At 40.5% G+C, this 20,281-nt stretch overlaps 1 protein-coding gene across 2 annotated transcripts in view; it reads left to right on the top strand.

Moving 5' to 3' along the window:
- The first annotated feature begins 4 nt into the window (after window positions 1–4).
- The window catches only part of ANAPC4 (anaphase promoting complex subunit 4), a 41,653-nt gene continuing 21,376 nt past the window's right edge, over window positions 5–20,281 (top strand). Inside the window, exons 1-18 of one of the 2 annotated variants that reach the window (XM_061584034.1) lie at window positions 5–71; window positions 294–419; window positions 2,564–2,669; window positions 2,972–3,104; window positions 3,702–3,776; window positions 4,624–4,650; window positions 4,742–4,786; window positions 7,071–7,155; window positions 8,137–8,247; window positions 9,789–9,872; window positions 10,365–10,451; window positions 11,102–11,166; window positions 11,260–11,302; window positions 11,379–11,455; window positions 12,022–12,122; window positions 12,200–12,251; window positions 15,291–15,346; window positions 16,954–17,000. In XM_061584034.1, the coding sequence (XP_061440018.1) occupies window positions 312–419; window positions 2,564–2,669; window positions 2,972–3,104; window positions 3,702–3,776; window positions 4,624–4,650; window positions 4,742–4,786; window positions 7,071–7,155; window positions 8,137–8,247; window positions 9,789–9,872; window positions 10,365–10,451; window positions 11,102–11,166; window positions 11,260–11,302; window positions 11,379–11,455; window positions 12,022–12,122; window positions 12,200–12,251; window positions 15,291–15,346; window positions 16,954–17,000 (1,302 nt within the window). In that variant the 5' untranslated portion in view covers window positions 5–71; window positions 294–311. The other variant, XM_061584032.1, reaches the window with a different exon arrangement.

A 20,281-nucleotide genomic window follows, 5' to 3' on the forward strand; every position in this document is an offset into this window, starting at 1 on the left:
GGCCGCCATCTTGATTGATGGCAACCCTGCGCGCACGGTACGCGTAACCGAAAAAAACAGCACTGAGAAAGGTAGGTGGAGCGGGGAAATGGCGGGTGGCTCGGAAGCTCCCGCCCTGCGATCCGCGGTACCAATGCTGCCGCGAATCGCAGAAGGGGAGTGCTGGCCCTGTTCTTATGGGTTAATTAATGTGCAAAACGTCTGGTATGATTTTGTGTGTGTTTATCAGATGTTTGAGAACTCAGAAATCTGAGCTAGCCTTCTCCTGGTCTATTTTCTTTATCCCATTTCAGGGAGTCGCCACTGCAACCATGCCTGCTTTCCGGCAGGTTGGGGAAAAACAGCTTCCCCAAGAAATCATTTTTATGGCCTGGTCTCCAAAGAGAGATTTGATTGCCCTTGCAAACAAAGTTGGAGAGGTAAGGTGGTCACATGGTACTACAGAGAATGGTACGGACTTCTGAAAGGTCTTGGGTCTGGTCTGAAACTAGTCAGTTTAAAATATGATTCTGTGGATCCCTTGAAACGTGATACACTCAAGTGAAGGATAGAACCGGAGCTGTCAGTTACGTGATACGGAGTTGCAGAGTAATTGCCTTTATTAGTACTTCTTATTCCCTACTCATTTTGTGGGAGCAGGAATCATTATTCATACAAAAATTGATACTCCCATTTCTGTCAAGAAGGTCTCCAGAACGATGAACTAGTCTCAATAACTTTTTTTTTGCCTTTTTGGATTTTACTGGCATTTAATTAGCTATAAACTAGCAGAAGGAAACATTCCAGCCTGGAATTAATGAAATGCACATGCATGGAACAGAAGCACACTCACCTCTCTGAATACACATAGGCACACACATTCATACAAATGAACAAACATTTTCAAAATTCAAGTCAGCTTTTAAATGCCAAGGGGACACATTCATAGAAAAGCCACTAGAACATCTCTCGGTTGGTTGAAAAATAGTTTGTGATTAAAGTTGTGTTATGAAAGTAAGGTTTTGCTGAAAGCGAAAACAAAACAAAGCTTCTGAATTCTTGTGTTTTGTGAATTATTTTGTGTTTTTGATAAAGGGGCGGGCTACAAAGTATCTGCTTGGTTTTATCCACTCCTGATGAAAAACCTAGTTTAAATACATTTTAAAATATACCAAAATAGCTTTTAATGGATATCAGACTGAACCATATAAAATCAACTGGGAATATATCAGGTCACTACCGGCCATCCAACAAATGTCCTATGAAAGATCCGTGTCTTAGTTGTGTGGCAGAAAGCCAGTAGTGATGAGGCCATAGAGGCCTCTCTTTTGAAGACATTCCACAATTGTGACATAGTGACCAAAAACACTGTGTTCACCTCCACACCATATTTAGCGAAACAGTTCTCTGATCGTGTTCCAAGTAGGTACATATAGATGGAGATGCTCCTTAAATATCCCAGTTCCAGACTGTTTGGGACCTTAACAGATATAACTACTTTGAATTGGGATCTGTTGGCTTGAAGGTGACAAACCTGCTGAGTGGCTTATATATAACTGAATAAAAAGCACATGTGCTCCCCCCCCACGTATCTAAGGCCATATGGCATACAGATCTAAGCGCATGTCTCTTTAAAATAATTCAGATGCAGCAGATAGGAAAGTGTGTTTAATTTTATGCACACAGGTATTGTTCACACATGACAGGGCCCCTATGCATCTTGTGCTTGGGGGTGTGTGTGTGTGACTGGAAAGAATATCTTGAAAATCAACTCATAGATAGCCCCGTCTCTGAAGTCCTTCATTTGCTGTAACTGTTGTGCTAGCAACATGGATTCTTACATGTGTGTGTCATTACAAAATATTTCATACATTTCAGAGATTATGCAATGTTCTAATGGGTTAAGTAATCACACATTTAACACATTTTTTTGTTTTGTTTTGGCTATTGTTTGAGGGAGAGGCTGTCTTGCTGTGCATATGCTACATACTGATTTTATACACAAGGTTGATTCTGCAACACTTCACTGTAGTGTAATGATGTTCCACAGATAGATGTAAAGTATCATGTGAAACAAATGTTTAATAAAATAAAGGGCATCAAAGAAGAGGGAAAACATTACAGGAGGGTAAAAATTGTGTAAATGGGGCCTCTATAACTCAGCTTTCCCCAAGATGGTTCCCTCTGGATATTTTGCTGGCTGGGGCTAATGGGAGTCCAAAATATCTGGAGGACACCAACTTGGAGAAGGCTGTCACAGCTCATATGTAACATTACTTGTTAAAAAGTTATGTTGGAATGAAAAATGTATGGATTTTATGGGTCAGAATCTCTGTTAAGACAATTCGATTTTTACTGTCTTGTACTTCTGTATCTTTGTATTTCATCTTGACATAATCTTTTCTATGTGTATTTCGGGGGGGAAGGTGGTTGCAAAAAGTTTGCCTGAGTTGGTTTCATTTTTTTCAACTACATTTTCTTTTAAAGTCTTTCAAAAATGGCAGTCTTTCATACTCCTGCACTTGCTTTTCTTTGTAGATAGGAAGTTTGAACGTTTCTACTATTCTTCCCATCATCTTTTTAGGTTTTGCTCCATCGGCTTGCAAACTTTCAGCGAGTGTGGAGTTTGCCACCAAGTGAAAGCACAGGAAAAGAAGTGACAGCCCTCGCATGGAGGCCAGATGGCAAAAGTAACGTGTTACAAATAATAACACTTTATGTAGTGGTTTCAGTTTTAAATACCACTCTGAAGGAGCATATCCATTAGCTCTGAAAAGACTCGAGCTGTTGGTCTGTTTTGCCAGTATAATTCAGCTTGGTGTGATACAGACAGCGAGTGACTGTTTTGGTTTTGCGGTTCAGGGTTGTATTGAATATCTGAAATGTAATGCTTTAACTAACAATGATTTATGATGTCCACACATGTTCATTGTTGACATGTACTGAAGTGGTAGTCTTTTCTGCACTGCATATATTATCATTCCTTTCATAGTTTTGGCGTTTGGACTTGCTGATACAAAGCGAGTGATCCTGTGCGATGTAGAGAAACCCGAGAGCTTGCATTCATTCTCAGTGGACGCTCCTGTCACTCGTATGCACTGGATGGAAGTTACAGAAGAAAGCAGGTAAGCGTGAGGCACACCCGGTAGCCTGTTGTAAGAATTGCTGCCAGGCGGCAAGTAGGAAAGCTTTTGTAAATTGACAAAAATTGAAAGGTTTTTTTACAACTTTCTGGAAAGTTGGAAGTCTTTCTTTAAATGGCTTTTAATAGTGGACGGTATCCAATGAACTGTTAGAGTTTTATATCTTATGGTTTTATTTGCAATGTAAATTGCTGTGATCCTTTCATGAAGAGTAGTTTATAGATGTAATAAAATAAATATTCATTGTCTGTCTGTGACTTTCCCCAAATTCTGTAATACTTCCTGTGCTTAAAAGAAAACAAACCCAACAACCAGAAATTAAGGAACCAACACCAGAGGACTTTGACTGTTGTTACATAACTACTGCAGTTTCCACTTTTGTATATTTAACATAACTAAATAATACCTTCTGTGGAAGAACTGTATTTAAAACATAGCCATTTTTAAGAAGAACAGTCAAATGTTTTGGAATGTGGTAATATTTTCAGTCTGAATTTCTACCTATCATTCTTTGTCATTTTAGCTTTAGCATAACCTGTTTTGTAGTGAAGCCAAAGAGTCTTTCTTCCTTTCTTTCAGTGTTCTCACTTCATTTTATAATGCTGAGGATGAATCCAATCTTCTGCTTCCGAAATTGCCAGCCTTGCCAAAGAAGTGAGTGTTTAGATCTCTAGCCATATTATCTGGGGCAGCAGGTCCTTCTCAGGAGTGACCTTGATACTCAAGAATGCGTACAAGATGGAGGGATATCAAAGGCTACTAGCCATTATGGCTATTTTCTGCCTCCACAGTTGGAGGCAGTATGCTTCTGAATACCAGCTGCTGGAAACTGCAGGAGGGGAGAGTGCTCTTGTGCTCAGGCCTTACTTGTGGGTTGGCCACTGTGAGAACAGGATGCTGGACTAGATGGACCATTGGCCTGATCTAGCAGGCTCTTCTTATGTTCTTAAGGCAAGGCCTGTTGGGTTTTTTTCCCAGCGGTCTGAAGTTAAATTAACTTCTGAAGTTGTTTCTTTAAAGTTGATTTTGTGAAGTTGATTCTGAAATTTTTATTACCGTTTCTGACGATATCATAATGGGAACATGTGGTTTTATTGTCTTCTACTCATTTATTACTCTTTAACAACATAATCCTATGCATGTCAACTCAGCAGTAAACACCCTTGAGATATATGAGGTTACTTCCAGGTAAGGCTGTAATTCCATGAACGCTTCTGAGAAGTCGTGCATAAGATCACGCTGTTATCCTAATCATGTTTTTTTAGCTATTAACAAGAAATGGAAGAGGCAGGCATGTAAACATTTTAATCTGGCTCTTGGTGATGCCATTGAACTAGGGCGTGGCTGCCATACACTGGTCCATTACTGGAGTACTTTTGTGCATGGCCTTCAATATCATTTGTTTGCTAGTTACTGTAAAATACATATAAATAAATGTGTAATTTGTTTTTACTCTGAGGACATCATTGAATGTGTTCACATTTTTCCTCTTTTAACATAGCTACAGTACCACTTCAAAAATTTTCAGGTAAATCTTATTTTGCTTCTACCTTTTTGCTGTTGGTTTTGAGAATATCAGTATATTGTTTTGCAAATGATTTTTTAATATTATGTTTTAGTGAAGAAAAATCAGACGAGATTATGAAACTCATGGGAGATGTCAGGTAATTTTTTTTTAATCACTTGGTTTATTTACAACTAGCAGCCTCATACCTGGCTCTGCTTGGGAATTCTAAGAAGCTAAAAGGTCGATGCAGTTTTCAAAGCTTCAGTCCGCCATCTTGATTCAAAATGGTGACCAATTGTATCCAAACACAGGGTAGTATTCAACCTTAGTCTTATTCAGAGTAAGTAGACCTAGTCAGAGCTTGGAAATGTTACTTTTTTAAACTACAACTCCCATCAGCCCCAGCCATCATGGCCACTGGATTGGCCTGATTGGAGTTGTAGTTCAAAAAAGTAACTTTTCCAAGCTGTGGACCTGTTGAATGACTAACTTGGTTCATTAGTTTCAATGGGTCTGCTGTGAGTAGGACTTAGTTGAATACAACACATAAATGAAAACCACCTTGGTCCAAAGAACTATTGTGCAAAATTTGGTTTCAAGTATCTTAAGAGGTATCCAAATGTATAGCGAACAGACAACTTTCCAAAATATATAGTAGATATATATGAGAATAAGAAGGAAATAAATTCTGATTCATGGTGTTTAAGAAGAAGAGCTACAATTGTTGTTTGGTAGACCAAATAAAGCTTTACTGCAGCATTCCCCATCCTGGTGCCCTCCAGATGATGTTGGGCTCCCACTGTCATCAGCCCCAGGCAGCATCGACAATGGCCATGGACAATGGGAATTACAGTCCAACGGCATCTGGAGCTTGGGGAAGACTGCTTTAAAGGATCGGTCAGTGGAGGGCAGCATTTAGTTGATGAAGCTGCAACTTTAGGAGAACACTTGTTTGGTTCCAATGTTTCTGTAATAGGGAATGAAAATATTAAAAGTGGCCTTTAGGTCTGAATTTCTATCTATTACTCTTTAGTTTGCTTCTGCTGTGTTGAATCTTGGCGGGGATCTTACCATGCAGCATGTTCTTGAATTGCCGCCACAAGCTGTGGTCATGTCCACTCTCTTAAATGACTTTAAAAGGAGGTTAGACAAATTAGTGGAGCAGAGATCCATCAAGGGCTCTTGGCCACGATAGCCAAATGCTCTGAATCCTGCTGTATACATTTGGATTTCAGTTTCTGGGGAACAAGCAGTGATTGGGGGCTGTCAGTAGCTTTTTTTCTTAAAAAGTAAGTTACCTTGCACTTCTCTTGGTCTCTAAGGCTGCAATCCAATACATGCCTACCCAGAAGTAAGCTCCATTGGGTTCAATAAGACTCCATTCCAGGTAAGTGTTTATCGGATTGCAGCCTAAGACAGCAAACTGAGGTGCAACACACACTTATTTAAATTTACTCAGTTGGTTAAAAGACAGGTGGCTAATCCTGTAATCGTTTTTAATGTTGTTTACTGCCATACAAGACAATTAAAAACTATAGCATCTTGTTTAAATAGTGTGAAGAGAGGTTGTGTAACAGCAAGGTTTGAGGGATCCACTAAAAACTACTGTGCTTCCCTGGTGCAGTGCGTCTTCCTAGTTCTGTCCCCTGCCCCCAGTGACAGGGCATGCAGGGAGGAAGACGCTAAAGACAGGGAGCAGGTTTAGAGTCCACCCTAATGATGTCTGAGTGCACTTACCCCTTTAATCCTGACACTGAATGGCCCAACCTTCACTGGCAGGAATTCTACTATTAGGGTGTGTGTGGAGAGAGAGAGAGATGCACGCTGCAAGCCTCCCCTCCAAGCATATCCACCTGTTTTATGGATGGGCATTTTTCTACTAAGAAATAATATACATTGGTATTATGAAACTGTTTTTAGTTAACTCATGGACCCAAACCATAGAAGATGTGATCTACAAATCCCCCCCACATATAATGGCTGCTCCACATCCTCATCTGTACAGCACCATGACTCTCTACAGCAGCTTTCCAGGAGATACAAATAGGAGGCCAATACTGTGCTTGACTTGCAGAACTGTTTCTGCTCGTACAAGTCATCATGCTGTTGACTTTCTGATTTCTCGGAATTGTTTTTTCAGGCTGTGTCTAGAAAACTACTATTAAAAATGCATTAATGTATTGACAGCTAGAGAAGAGGACTTTTTCAGTTTTGACACCCTGCTTATGGAACAGCCTTCTCAGGGAGGCATAGTTGACACCAATATTTTTTTTAGGTGCCAGGCAAAAACTGCCCTGAAAACAAATTTAGTGAAAGTTTGGTGTATAAATACTTTAAAGTAAGAAATGCGCAGGAGAAATGGCTAATGCATAATTATATTTCCTAACTTCAGTGCACTGATGATTCTCTCTCTGCCTTTTTTTTAAACTTTATATATTTAGGCTTAATGCTCTGGTTCTTGGAGGCAACGCTGGGTTTATTGAGATCTATGCTTATGGAATGTATAAGATTGCCACAGTGACGGGGGTATGTAGGTCTTTTAGTTGAGCCACATTTCTGCTATGGGTGGGAATTGTCTAAGAGATTCACAACTTTCCAGTAGATCTTCATGTATAAATTCCACCCCATTGACTGAATATTAAAAGTTGACACCTTCAGTCTTGTAAGTATGTAGACAGAGTTGGCTGTTGTAAATAACACATTAATGGCTGAAAGCTCACAATGAAGTGCAGATTAAATTGGTTCTAACCCCCCCAAACAGGAGGTTGTTTTAGCTGTTGTTTAAAAGCTGTGTATTAGGCACGTAAGAATGCTTCAGACCATTGGTTCATCTAGTTTAGTACTGTCTTCCCTGATATAACAGCAGCTATTTATGGTTTCAGACAGAGGTTTTCCCAGCCATATCTGGAGATGCCAGGGGTTGAACCTGGCCTCTTCTGTATGCAAATAAGAGAATCTACCAGTGAACCACAGCCCTTCACAAGACTGACAAGAGCGTAACATCTTTTCCCCCACGTCCTTATACTGGTGGGAAAACATTAAATTTGTTTTGTTGTCATGCAGCTTTTAAATGTACATGTGCTAACACACACACGCGCGCACAGCCACGCAAGAGATGTGAAAGCTCAGAAAAAGTATTTTTTCCTTCCAGGCCTTCACATCCCTGCAAATACACATGAAGAGAATAGGCGACAATAGAAATAAACTGGGTTGTACCTTTAAGACAGGGTTCTTTAATGGTGAATGAAAAAGGACACACTTTATTTGCTCTCAGTGAGATGCAACGATGTTTTAGACAAATTTTAGCAAACACACACAAGCTGCAATCCTATGCACTCGTTCCTGGGAGAAAGCCCCACTGAACACAGTGGAACTTCCAAGTAAATGTGCATAGGATAGTGCTGAAAACAGACCTGCTTTTGAAACTGAGTGGGGCAGTGGACTGAATGATTTGTTTCTCAGTACTAAGAAAATTAGGCTGATAACTTTTGCACTGGGCTCTTCTAGGTGACTGGTTCATGTCTTGCATTATGCTTATCGAGTGACTTGAAATCACTATCGGTTATTACAAAAGTAGAAGTTTCTCCAGAGAGTGAGCCAGAAATAACATACTTCCAAGTGAGTAGAACGTCAGAAACACTCAGCCGCGATAGGGGTTATTTTGTAAATCATAATTGTCAGTCCAGTCCTACAGTGGGTATATTAGAATATTTCTGAGCAACTGTCTTAAGAATTGTTTTGCTGGATTGGACAACAGCAGTCTCCCTGTGATAGGTTGCATCTGTTGTTTCTGGGAAGGACACCCTGGTTGGGCTTCTAAATTGATTGTCATTTTTCTTTTCATGATCCTAAGTTTGAGTATTATGAGAAGGAAAAACTCGCTGTTCAATCTCTGCATCGCTACCATTTTATGAGTCTCAGTGACATTCCCTATTAAAACTAAAAAGCCCTAACCTTGCATATTTCCCCCTTTTTTTTAGACAAAATGGGAACATTTTAATTCTCCAGCTAATTACCGGTTAGATTTTGAAACCCATCAATTGATAAAACTATTGACACAATCTAATAATGATGAGCTAAGGCTTGAATTAGAATTGATGTCTTAATGCCACTTTGCCAAGGAAAAGAAAAATATGGTTTTTAAATTTCTCCAAAAGTGATGGAAGAATTATTGGGAGAGTCTTGAGAGGGAGCTGTTTACTGAAACTGGAGTGAAGCTCTTCTAGTTCAAAGGAAAAAGGAGACTTTTTGAGCGCTCCTGTTCAGGCATTTGGCACCATTAAGAACGTGCAGGCTAGCCCCACCTCCAGATGCCAGTGTTTGTGCTGGCCAAGCATCCCAGCTGAAATGCAATTGGCATCAGTCCAAAGGTGGTCATATGTACATGCCTGAGGCTCCTTCTACAAGTTCCTGTCCCTATAGAGTGAGCCCTATGCATGCATATCTGTATTTGCATAGACCCTTTTCAGACTGATGTCAATCACGTATCAGCTGGGTGTATGTGGCCAGCATGCACGTCAGCATCTATGGTCGGGTAGCCCACATGTTCTTGATAGTGTCTTCATGTGTATAGATACCCACATGTACTGAACACCTGCATGTGGCTATAGTTAGCTGTGCTTGTTACTCCAGGTAATATGTGTTACTGTTAATGCTGACTGGTTTATCTACGTAGAGCCATATTAAAATCCATTCAAAAGAATTGCATTGGCTGCCTAGTTATTTCCGAGCTCAAGGCAAGGTGCTATTGCTTACCCTTTAAAGCTCATATACCTGATGGAATGCCTTCTGCCATAGCAACGTGCTCATGCACCAAGAACTTTAAATGAGGCCCTTTTCTGAGTTCCAACTGTAAAAGGTGCATTATCCATCAAAGAAGGAGAGGGACTTTTCAGTGGTGGCACCCTGACTTTGGAATACCCTCCTGAAGGTGTTTTTCAGCATCATGTTAAAGACAATTTTAATTTACTGTATTTTAGCTGGCTGTATAATGGTTTATTATATCTCATTATGTTTTGATTTTTTAAAAGTTGCTTTACAATTGTACTGATACTTGATTTTCATGTACACCACCCTGGAATGGTTTAGAAATTTTCAAAATAAATAGTGCAAAAAATGTAATGCCTTCTGACTGTAATTTTATTCTCTCTCTGCTATAGTTGGACACCAGTCTGCTCTCAACCTATTTACCAGAAGTGACTCGAATGGCTAGAAAATTTACACACATTTCAACTCTCCTGCAGGTACTGTATTAAAATATACTCTACTTCACACTGGCCCATTGCCAGTGATGTGTTTCAGTTAGGCTGCCAGTTTGTGCAGTCTCGCTGGATTAAAGCCACTTGTCTGAATTTATCTAAAATAAATTACTCTACAGTCCAGAGAATCATGCTCAGTCCTAAGGATACATTCACTGAAATAAATAAGATTCGCTTCCAAGTAAATGTGGTGATTAGGCTATCAATGTAATTCCTTTTTAATGTAATTCAAAATCAAGAGGGAAAAGAGTGGTTTTTATTATCATAGTTTTTGGTTTTTAGTATGATCATTTTGGTGTTATACAGTTTTTTATGTTCAATTTATAATGGTTGTAAACTGGTTTTGATGGTATATGTGGTATTATACTATACATAGAATTTAATGTCATTATTAAGGCAACATTTTCTGCAAAATTGCCTTTGTTTCCAATATTTTGGAAAAAGATGAATTCTTATTTATTCTCTATTTGTAAATAGTATATAAAGCTGTCGCTGACGTGTATGTGTGAAGCTTGGGAAGAAATACTGATGCAGATGGATTCACGGCTAACCAAATTTGTACAGGTACTGTGAAAACTCTTCCAATTCAAATGTTCATTATTTTAATACTACTACTCCTAGTAATATTCCTCTTTCTTTCAACAAGCCTTTTCAGTTGAGACCTATCCCAGCCTGCGTCCGTGTTGGAATTGCTTTTTAATATGTTCTTAAACCTTTTTAAAAAATGTTTTTAATCTTAGACAATGTTTTGAAAGCTTTTTTAAAGAAACCTTGTTAAAGATGTTTTGTTTTAATGTGTTTTAAAGTTTGTTTTTATGATGTTTTAAAGTTTTTAATGCTTTTGTTTGCCTCCCTGGGCTCCTGCCGGGAGTAAAGGGGGGATATAAATCAAATAATAAATAAATAATATTTCTTTCCCATGTACAGAAAAGCAGCAGTTTACTGGCACAGTCGTAGAGTCTTTGTTCAAGAATAGGCAGTCCACTTATAAAAATGACTCTCTCTGGCATTTGGCCATCCTGATGTTGCTGGAGTATAACTCCCAGCATCTCTTCACAATTGATCGTGCTGGCTGGGGCTGATGGAAGTAGGAATCTAACATCTGAATGGCCACAGGATCCCCACTCCTGGGCTAGACTATGAAGAAATGTTGGAAACTAAATATTTGTATACGGATAATTAAATATGTTTATATTGCAATCTTCAATCTGCAGGAAAAGAATACAACCACTTCTGTGCAAGATGAATTCATGCAGTTACTGTTGTGGGGCAAAGCAAGGTAAGTATTACACAGGATCTTTTTTTCACCAGGGGTGTGCATTATTCAAACTAACAAAGTGAAAAATATGTGTGTTGTTTTTTTGCCACACAGCCTTGAACTTCAGGCATTGCTAATGAATCAGCTAACAGTGAAGGTATGTATATATGTTAAGCTTTTTTAAAGGCTTTTGATTAACCTGCACCGATTAAAAACAAAATCTGTTCCCACAGGGTTTAAAAAAACTTGGCCAGTCCATGGAGTCCTCTTATTCTAGCATTCAAAAGCTTGTCATAAGTCACTTGCAAAGGTAAATCTCATATTGTGTTAAGGTGAACATGAACAAAGAGAATATTTTGTAATATTGGTTAAATATTTACTTCTGGAACTTGGAACATTCTTATACTTTTGTTGCTTATAATTATAGAACCTGAAGAAAAAATGTCAGTTGAAATACCCCTCTCTCTCCATTACATAGGAGGGAAAAAACAGACTTCCCACTTGTACAAGGAATCCTAGGTTGGGCTGAGTATGAGTGATATCCAACATTAGTCATATTCAGAGTAGACCAATTGAAATCAATGAAGTCCATTGATTTCACTGAGTCTCCTTGAAATGCCATTAATGTTGGATATCACTCTATATGAAAAATAGCCTAGTTACACAGAAGTTAAACTTAATTATTTTAAACATATATCTCATCAAGGCAGCTAACAGCATAATAAAGCAATATTACAATTAAAAGCAGTATAAAATCAAACGTATTTTGTTCAGTGTTCTCCAGTCTGTCAAGTATTCCAAAGCGTTCTTTTTATAATGTAGAGTATTTTGGCAGATCTTCATTTCAACATTTTTTTTGCTGCCTTGCTTTGCTAGTGGCTCTGAGGCCTTACTTTACCATTTAAGTGAACTTAAAGGAATGGCATCGTGGAAACAAAAATACGAGTCTCTTGGACTGGATGCATCAGGAATAGAAGGTATATGATTAGCTCACTGACTAACATGTTGATAGTCAATTCAGCGGATGTTAAATAACTGTTAACTTTCTTTACAGAAGCTATTACTGCGGTGGGCTCCTTCATCCTAAAAGCAAATGAATTGCTTCAGTACGTATTAATCTTCTTGGTCAGATGTAAAGGACTTCCTTTCTAGACTTTCATTTTTAAATGTTGGAACCAATAGTAGCTGTTGTCCAAAATGCAATTTGGCATTCCAGTGCTTTAGTCTCCAGTGTTCTACTCCTCATTTTATCCTGCAACAACCCTGTGAGATAGGGAGATACAGTGACTGTCCCAAGGTCACCCAGTGAGCCTCATGGCTCAGGGGTGATTTGAACTTAGTCTCCCAGGTCAACACTCTACCCACTACACTGCACGAGACAGGTAGCCCTGTAAAGAGCACACTGGGAGGTGGTGTAGCATAGTGTCTGAAGAGCATGAATTGTGTAACAAGAAATCCCCAGTCCCAATTTCACTACTGGCATGAACTCGCATGGAGGTTCTAGGGAAGGCATGGAATTCTATACTGGCACTTCATCCCTCCTCTGTAGAGTGCAAAAGGGAACAGGAATCCTGGCCCTCTTACCAGTTGTGTAAGAGAAGCGGTTTCGGGAGGTGTATCATGACAAGCCCAGCATAAAAAGCAAGCAGTCTACTAGAGCAGGGAAGCTCCCTCCTCCATTCCCAGCATGAAAATGCTGTTCTCTGTTCTTTGCTGGGCCCCCAACAGATTAGTAAAAATGTTGCAGGCTAGTGAGAGTTCGTGGGCATATTATACAGCCGTGAGAGTGGCCGTGTACTATAGCCAGCATGGATTTTTTGCATTCTTCAGTGTTGTTGTTGTTATTTATTGCATTTGTATACCGCTCCATAGCCGAAGCTCTCGGGGCGGTTGACAACAATTAAAAACATTAACAACAAATATACAAATTTAAAAACACTTAAAAAAAAAACAATTTAAAAACACATGCTAAAATGCCTGGGGGAAGAGGAGTCTTGAGCTGGCGCCGGAAAGATAACAGTGTTGGCACCAGGCGCACCTCGTAAGCTGTTAAATTGAAAATACCCCTCCCCAATGCCATTCTTGTTCCCATAAGCTTATTTCAAAACAAAACCTTACAAAACTTACAGTCCAGAACTCAAAAACGCTTGCTCAACAAACCTCTGAGTTTTCACGGTGATACACAAAACACTCAGAGAATTGAGAGTTCAAAGAGTAAAGCAAGAGAAAAAAAATTCAGACCTCTGGACTTTTTTCTGTCAGTGGTCTCATAATTTGTTGAAATTAATTAAAAATCAGCCATGTTCACAGAGTACCTATAATCCTGTTACTTACCTGGCCCCATATTCTGACCTTTATCTTCTGCAGTTAATTTTTTTTTAAAAAACGCAAGGCTGATTTTTAATTACGTTAAGAAATTTAACATTCAAATCTTATTATAGCGTTGTAAGAACAGTCAGTGTTCTAAAACCAGACTCACAGTATTTTGGCTTGGCTAATCAGGAGGCCACACCCACACCAGACATTTATTTCACTTTAGACAGCCATGGCTTCCCCCAAAGAATCCTGGGAAGTGTAGTTTGTGAAGGGTGCTGAAAGGAGACTCCTTTTCCACTGACAGAGCTCCAGTAGCCAGAGTGGTTTAACAGTCAGCCCCTCTTCTGAGGATTGTAGCTCTGTGATTGCACCTGCAATCAGCCCAAAAAACAGAAACAAGACATGGGATGTGCTGATATTGTTTTAGCAAGTAGGAAGCAACAATATCAAGACAGTCGATATAGTTCAGATAGTCACTTTGAATATGTTTGATTTACTTTGCAATTTTAGTGAAGTTTCCTGTAGTAAATAATTTTCTTTTGCTTCTGTTTCTGTGAACATGTGAAGTACAGCAAAACTTTGCAATATTAAAAAAAAAACTCCAGAAACAATTGTGGAATAATGGCACTGATTATCCAGTGGACATGAAAAGTGTCTCAGTTTGCGCAAGATAAAACAGTGGGAGGTGAAATATATTCTAGCAAAATTCTAGGTGTGCTCTATGTTTTTTATTGACCATGCCCACCTTTCCTTAGGTGGAGTGGTTTAAGCATAGTAGGCTGAAAATACGCATCTTGGGCAGGCCAAGTTTGTTTTTTCCAGCAGCTAGAGTCATTGCTTAAGTAGCAACATATTGTAATCAGTCTGATTTTACATCAAACTGCAGTTTCAGATTCAACTTTTAATGCTCCCAAAGTAGAAATAGAACATAACTTCCAGTTTGAAACAAAAAAGGCTGTCATCACCATCATATGACATTGACAGATACAAAGGCTTTGAAATTAATCAAAATAAATTTGACACAGATTTCAAGGATGGATAATGAGAGAAATATAATTTTCTAGGTTAGATTCTCTGTAGAAACATTAGTAATACAGGAAAAAAGCAAAGTAAGAAGAACACCAACAAACATACAAAAATGTAATTCTGCATCGTTGGAGATGACAGATGTTGCCACCACTCACCATATGATCAGAGGCACATGTTACCAAATTCTTCCAAACTACACAGCAGGTGGATTGGACTGCGAAAGACCAACCCAAATTGTGTTTGCGTTTTTACAAATTTGTAGGGCAATATAACCCTGCTCCCCTGGTGCATTTCACTATAGCTGCCCAATTTCTATCCTTTTTAAGGTTTGGTAGAAGTATCTGTTGGCTATAGGTACGTTCTTAAACCACAAGGCTTTTTTCTATTAATGAATTAATAAGACTACACTATATAAATGCTAATTACAGTGATGATGTACTAGCACCTGTTGCTGTGTGTGGAAGCTGCTCCATGGGTTAAAACATATGCCAGCAGTGTGGAATTCCAGTACAAGCAAAGGCTTTGGGGCTGTTCCTGTTATGCTACCATTAGGTTTAAACTGGTCCTGAGTCAAATGTGTGCAGACTGTTTGGAAGCCTCTTGGGACACCCACTTGTGGATTGCAAGCCAATGTACATATAAATCTTCCCCTTGGTGGAGTTTCGGTCCGTGAAGCTACTCCCACGAACAGAAGTTGTAATGAGGGAAGTGGCCTTCAGAAATGCTGCTGAAGAAAGCCATTCCAGTTGCAGCTGTATTTGTAATATGTTCTAATGCCTTTCTGTTCTTTCTGTCTACAGAGTTATCGATAGCAGCATGAAAAACTTCAAAGCTTTTTTCCGGTGGCTATATGTCGGTGAGATAATAGCTCTAATCATATATGCCATTTCCCAGGGTTTTGTTTCCTCTGCCATAACTAAGAAACTGAAGCCAAGGCGGGGCTATGGAGATGAAGGGGCATATAATCCTTAATAGCTGTGGCCATCAGGGAGCATTTTTCGTCCTGTGCAACCATAAGTTGGATGGTTTGCATTTGTTTCTGAGGAGAAAAGTGAAGGTCTGTGTGACGTCCTTCCCCAGCACCACCAGTGAAGCTCTCACTTGTGGCTACCAGCAGACAGGAATGTCAGGTTTTCTTCTTATCCTTACAGCTCTAGCACAGATCTCACTAGATCCCACGGCTAGGCAGCACTACCAGTCACTTTCTGTAACCCAAACTCCCAGAGACTTTGTCTAAGTCTTTCTATAGCTTGTTACTTTGTGACTGTGTGCCTATGCTGTTCCCAACCCCCTTGTATCTTTATATTTAAAGCATACAACTCTGGGTTGCTCTGGATACTTGAATTGTTATTATTCCTCCCTTCACCGCTGCCACCATTGGATACAGTTTCTGTTCAGCCTTGGTAATTACCTTGCCCTCCCTTCTAGTCTGTATATTCCCCCAGCCAAGGATCAGGCCTTTGGTAAACCAAATAAGTATTTATTTAATATTAGAAATAACAAGATTACTGAAGGAATGTTTCACAAGCGTATGGTTTCATCTATATTCTGTTAGGTACTTGACTTCCTACTAATTGCCTCAGAACTCCGACTCACTCTCAACAACACCACTTCCAAACACCACCTCAACCTCTCTCTCCACCCCTCAATTCACCACCTCCTCACCCCTTCTAAACACCACCACCCAGATTCAGCTGTCATTCTTCCATTTATACTCCCAGCCATTCAAACGCTCAGCCAATCATCCAGCATTCTACTGCTCATGTACTCCCCCTCCTCTTTCACTCCACTTACCATATGTCTTCTATATAAACAGCACTTACCATATTTACAATATAAGCAGGAACATCACAGTCTGCCCTTGGAGGCACCGTTGTAGGGACTTGCCCACATGGAGCAGCCCGGTCCCTATCAAGAAGGACATCACAACGGGAGAAATGTAGTTCATTCTCTTCCTAAAGGCAGCTCAGGGCTGTGGAGGAGAGGCACTAGGTTGCCAGCATTTGCTTCCAGCCTGCACAAGAGCTGGACTTTCACGGGCAAGTGGAAAGGAGGCAGTGTGGGGTGTGGGGAAAGTAGGGTTAGTTTTTCCCACTTGGGGAGTGAGTGTGGTTAGGGAGAGAAAAGGGACTCTCCACCTGTCTTCCCACACCCATCAAAGGTGATAGGCCTTTGATGAATTTAGAATATTCTCTCTGAGCAGACAGTCCCTTGTCTCTTACACACATAGACACAGACAAAATACTTGAATACACCATGGCAAGGAACAACCAAGGTCTACGTTGCGGCTGACGTTTTAACTACTATTCCGTTTTTTACTATACTAGTCAGGGGTGATGATTATGTTTTTTCATTATTGTATTTTTTAATATTTTTTTCTATTTTGTGTTGGAAGTGAAGAGAGTGGAATGAAGAAGGCAGATCTGAAATTATCAGATTGTTTTGGCCATTTTTATTTTCCAGCTATGCTGAGAATGTCCGAGGATCACGTGCCTCCAGAGTTGAACAAGGTAGTATTCTTGTGGTCTGTCGTGTATGTTCTACAAAATGCCAATACAACTTCTGATCCTCCAAGCCAAACTCGGCTGTAATAGTAGAGTAGTATGGCCTGCCAGGTGCTTAACACGCATCTCCCTTGTTTTAATAAAAGTTGGCAACACTTTTTTAAAGCTGTCATACATGCTTGGAATGCAGTCACCTTCTCATGTCACAGGTTGTGCAGCCCTGTTCTATAACTTCTGTAGGCATGGTTTGTGCTGGCTGTTTTGAGGATGGGACATTTAAATAAAGAGCACCAATAAAATAAATAAAGTCCCTTCTGTGCTTGACAAATTATCCTCCACTTGATAATAAGTGTTCTGTCTTTGACATTTTTAGTGACGTCTCTTTAGTTCTGGATGTGAGTGCTGAATCTGAGCGGAAGGCTGCAGTGGGCAGTGGAAGGAATAGTGCATCTTAATTCCATGGGTGGGGGTTTTACCTCTGTGTAGTCGTGGGTTGAGGTGGGGAGCTTCTAGCCCTCCAGATGTTGTTGGACTCGACTCCCATCATCTCTGACCATTGGCCATGCTCAACAACTTAACAACTTTTGGAGGGCCACACATTCCTCATCCCACATGTAGTCCTTTGCTATCTCTTGAAGATTGCCCTAGCCCTGGCCTGCACAACTGGTGACTCACTAAGCCACATGCAGCCTGTTAGCCCATTAAGCACCCAGGCAGACCACAATTTATGGCCGGTAGAATGAGTACAGTTTGGTGGGTCACAAATTTCAGAGTCCTACTGTAGCCCCATACTTTTTCCATCATCAAGATTTTTCTGCGGTGGTTCATGAGGCACTACTAGAAACAGATCCTGCCCATGTCTTGCTGGCTTACAGCAAGGACTTGAACTCTGAGAGATTTACTACTGTGTGTTCTGTGATGGTTGCTTTAAAACATAGGAACTGTTAGGGAATCAGACCAGGGTATTTATCTCCACATTCCATTTCCAATAGCAGTCCATCAAGGTGCTCTGGAAGAAACATCAGGACTGGATTACTGCATTACACTCTATATGGGGCTGTCCTTGGGTCTGGTCTGGATGCTCCAAGTGATGCAGAATATAGCAGCAAGACTGCGGAGAGGAGCAGATGGCCAACACCATATGACAGCTCTGCTAAAACATTGCACAAGCTGCCCATATGCTACAAGACCAAGTTCAAGGTTATTGTGCTGATATACAGAGCCTTGAAAAACTTGGGTCCAGGATAACTTCAGGAGCGACTGAGCCCTAATATCCCAGCTCAGTCACTGAGATCACCTGGAGGAGTGCTGTCAGTTGTCCCTCATGTTACAGAAATTGGGCATTTAATGAAATGGAAATGAACTGCCTTCAAGTCGATCCCGACTTAATGGTGACCCTGTGAATAGGGATTTCATTGTAAGCGGTATTCAGAGGGGGTTTACCATTGCCTCCCTCTGAGGCTAGTCCCCCCCAGCTGGCTAAGGCCTGATCTGCTTGCCACAGCTGCACAAGCCAGCCCCTTCCTTGTCCGCAATTGCCAGCTGAGGGCAACTGGGCTCCTTGGGATTATGCAGCTTGCCCACAGCTGCACAGGTGGCAGGGCATGTAACCCCTGAGCCACTCACTGTGGTGGTGATCTTTAGCTGGCCCTTGACACCCAGGAGACACAAGCAGGGATTTGAACTCACAGACTCTGGACTCCCCCTGGTCATATGCTGTGGAACACTCCTCCAGCAAAGATTCAGCAGGCTTCCTCACTTGATATTCAGGTGTCTCTTGAAGACTTTTTTATGCCAACAGGCTTTTGCAGTTGTTTAATTAGCAAGTCACTTTCATGATTATTTGAATTGTTTTTAACACTGTTTTTAGTTGTTGTACACCATTTCGGTGTATTATGATAGGGCGGCATACTTTCATAAGTACGTTCCCAAGCTGGGTATGAATGTGATGGCCATTCTCAGTCCCTAACATCTGCTATCCAGAATTATATTGCCTTAATATTATTATGATCATTTATTAGTTTTTCTGCTACTCCACAAACAGCTTACAAAGCACCTTGAAGTGTCACTCCATGGACTCACAGAGTATTGCTAACTCCAGTGCAACAAACTCAGTGTTCAAGGTGTTGAACCAAACATTTGAGGGCATAAAGGGTATGCCCCAAACATCACCACATGCTCCAGCCCCAACCTTCCTACTTTGAGTGGGGTCTGAAAAGGGCTTGCAAGTGCATACAGCGACACTTGGAAACCTCCCTGCAATTGGAAACCTTGATAATGTAGAAACAATGACGAGACTCAACTATTTTTTGGGGGGGTGTTGGCTGGGCCCAGGCAAGATACTGGCATGAGCCCCGTAGAGTATTCTTAGAGTGATGAAGAAGAAGATACAGAATGGGACCCAGGAGAGGGTCCTAATGGCTTGCAACAAGGAGGTGCTGAAACAGAAGGCTTCAGCACTTTTGACAGTGACAGCTCCTTCCCCTTAGCTCCAGTTACAACAGAAGAAACACCAGCTGACCAGGAGCTAGCCCGTTCTCCTCCCTTCCATCCCCCTTCTTCGCCCCAGCTGCTGCCATTGTGCACACCACCTCTAGAGAAGGAGGATCTTGATGAGGTGCTGCTGTTGCCCCAGACACGCAGACAGTTGTGCTGGCAGTCTTAGCTGGCCCCCTCTTTTCCATCTAGGAGCAGCGCTCACTTGCTCACCCATTCCAGTTCTGTGACACCTTCCTCACGCAAGTAGAAAGAGCCCACCCAGAATCTACTTAAGGGTGTTAGGGATGTCTGTCTAATTGCTGCGACATCTTAGCTTTGAATAGCTATGCTGTGTAGAGATGCAGAATCCTGTGTAACCTGTAAGCTGATCCATGAAATGCTCTAGACTGAAGTTCTACATTAAACTGAAAGGAGAAAAATATACCAGTGGATCCTAGTCTGATTCCTTCAAGCTTGGCCAGGACTGATATCCTTTGTAATCTTACTTACAAACATCTTTAAAGCTGCCAGTGTTCAAGATAGGCAATTTATTTATTTTTATTTTATTTATTTCTATCCCGCCCTTCTACCCTATAAGAGGGCACTCAGGGCGGCTTACAAAAATAAAATCAAACACGTACATAATAAAATTGTAAACAATAAAATCACAAAAACATTAAAATACATAAAATACTATATAGCAATTGTATACTATATATACAATTACATTCATATATTTTTATGTGATTAATGGAATCCTTATAGGGATCCACAGCAAGCTTGAGTGAAGTTCTGTTTGTCGCTTTCAA

This window comes from Rhineura floridana, chromosome 9 (genome assembly GCF_030035675.1).
Source record: "Rhineura floridana isolate rRhiFlo1 chromosome 9, rRhiFlo1.hap2, whole genome shotgun sequence".
Lineage (NCBI taxonomy): Eukaryota > Metazoa > Chordata > Lepidosauria > Squamata > Rhineuridae > Rhineura > Rhineura floridana.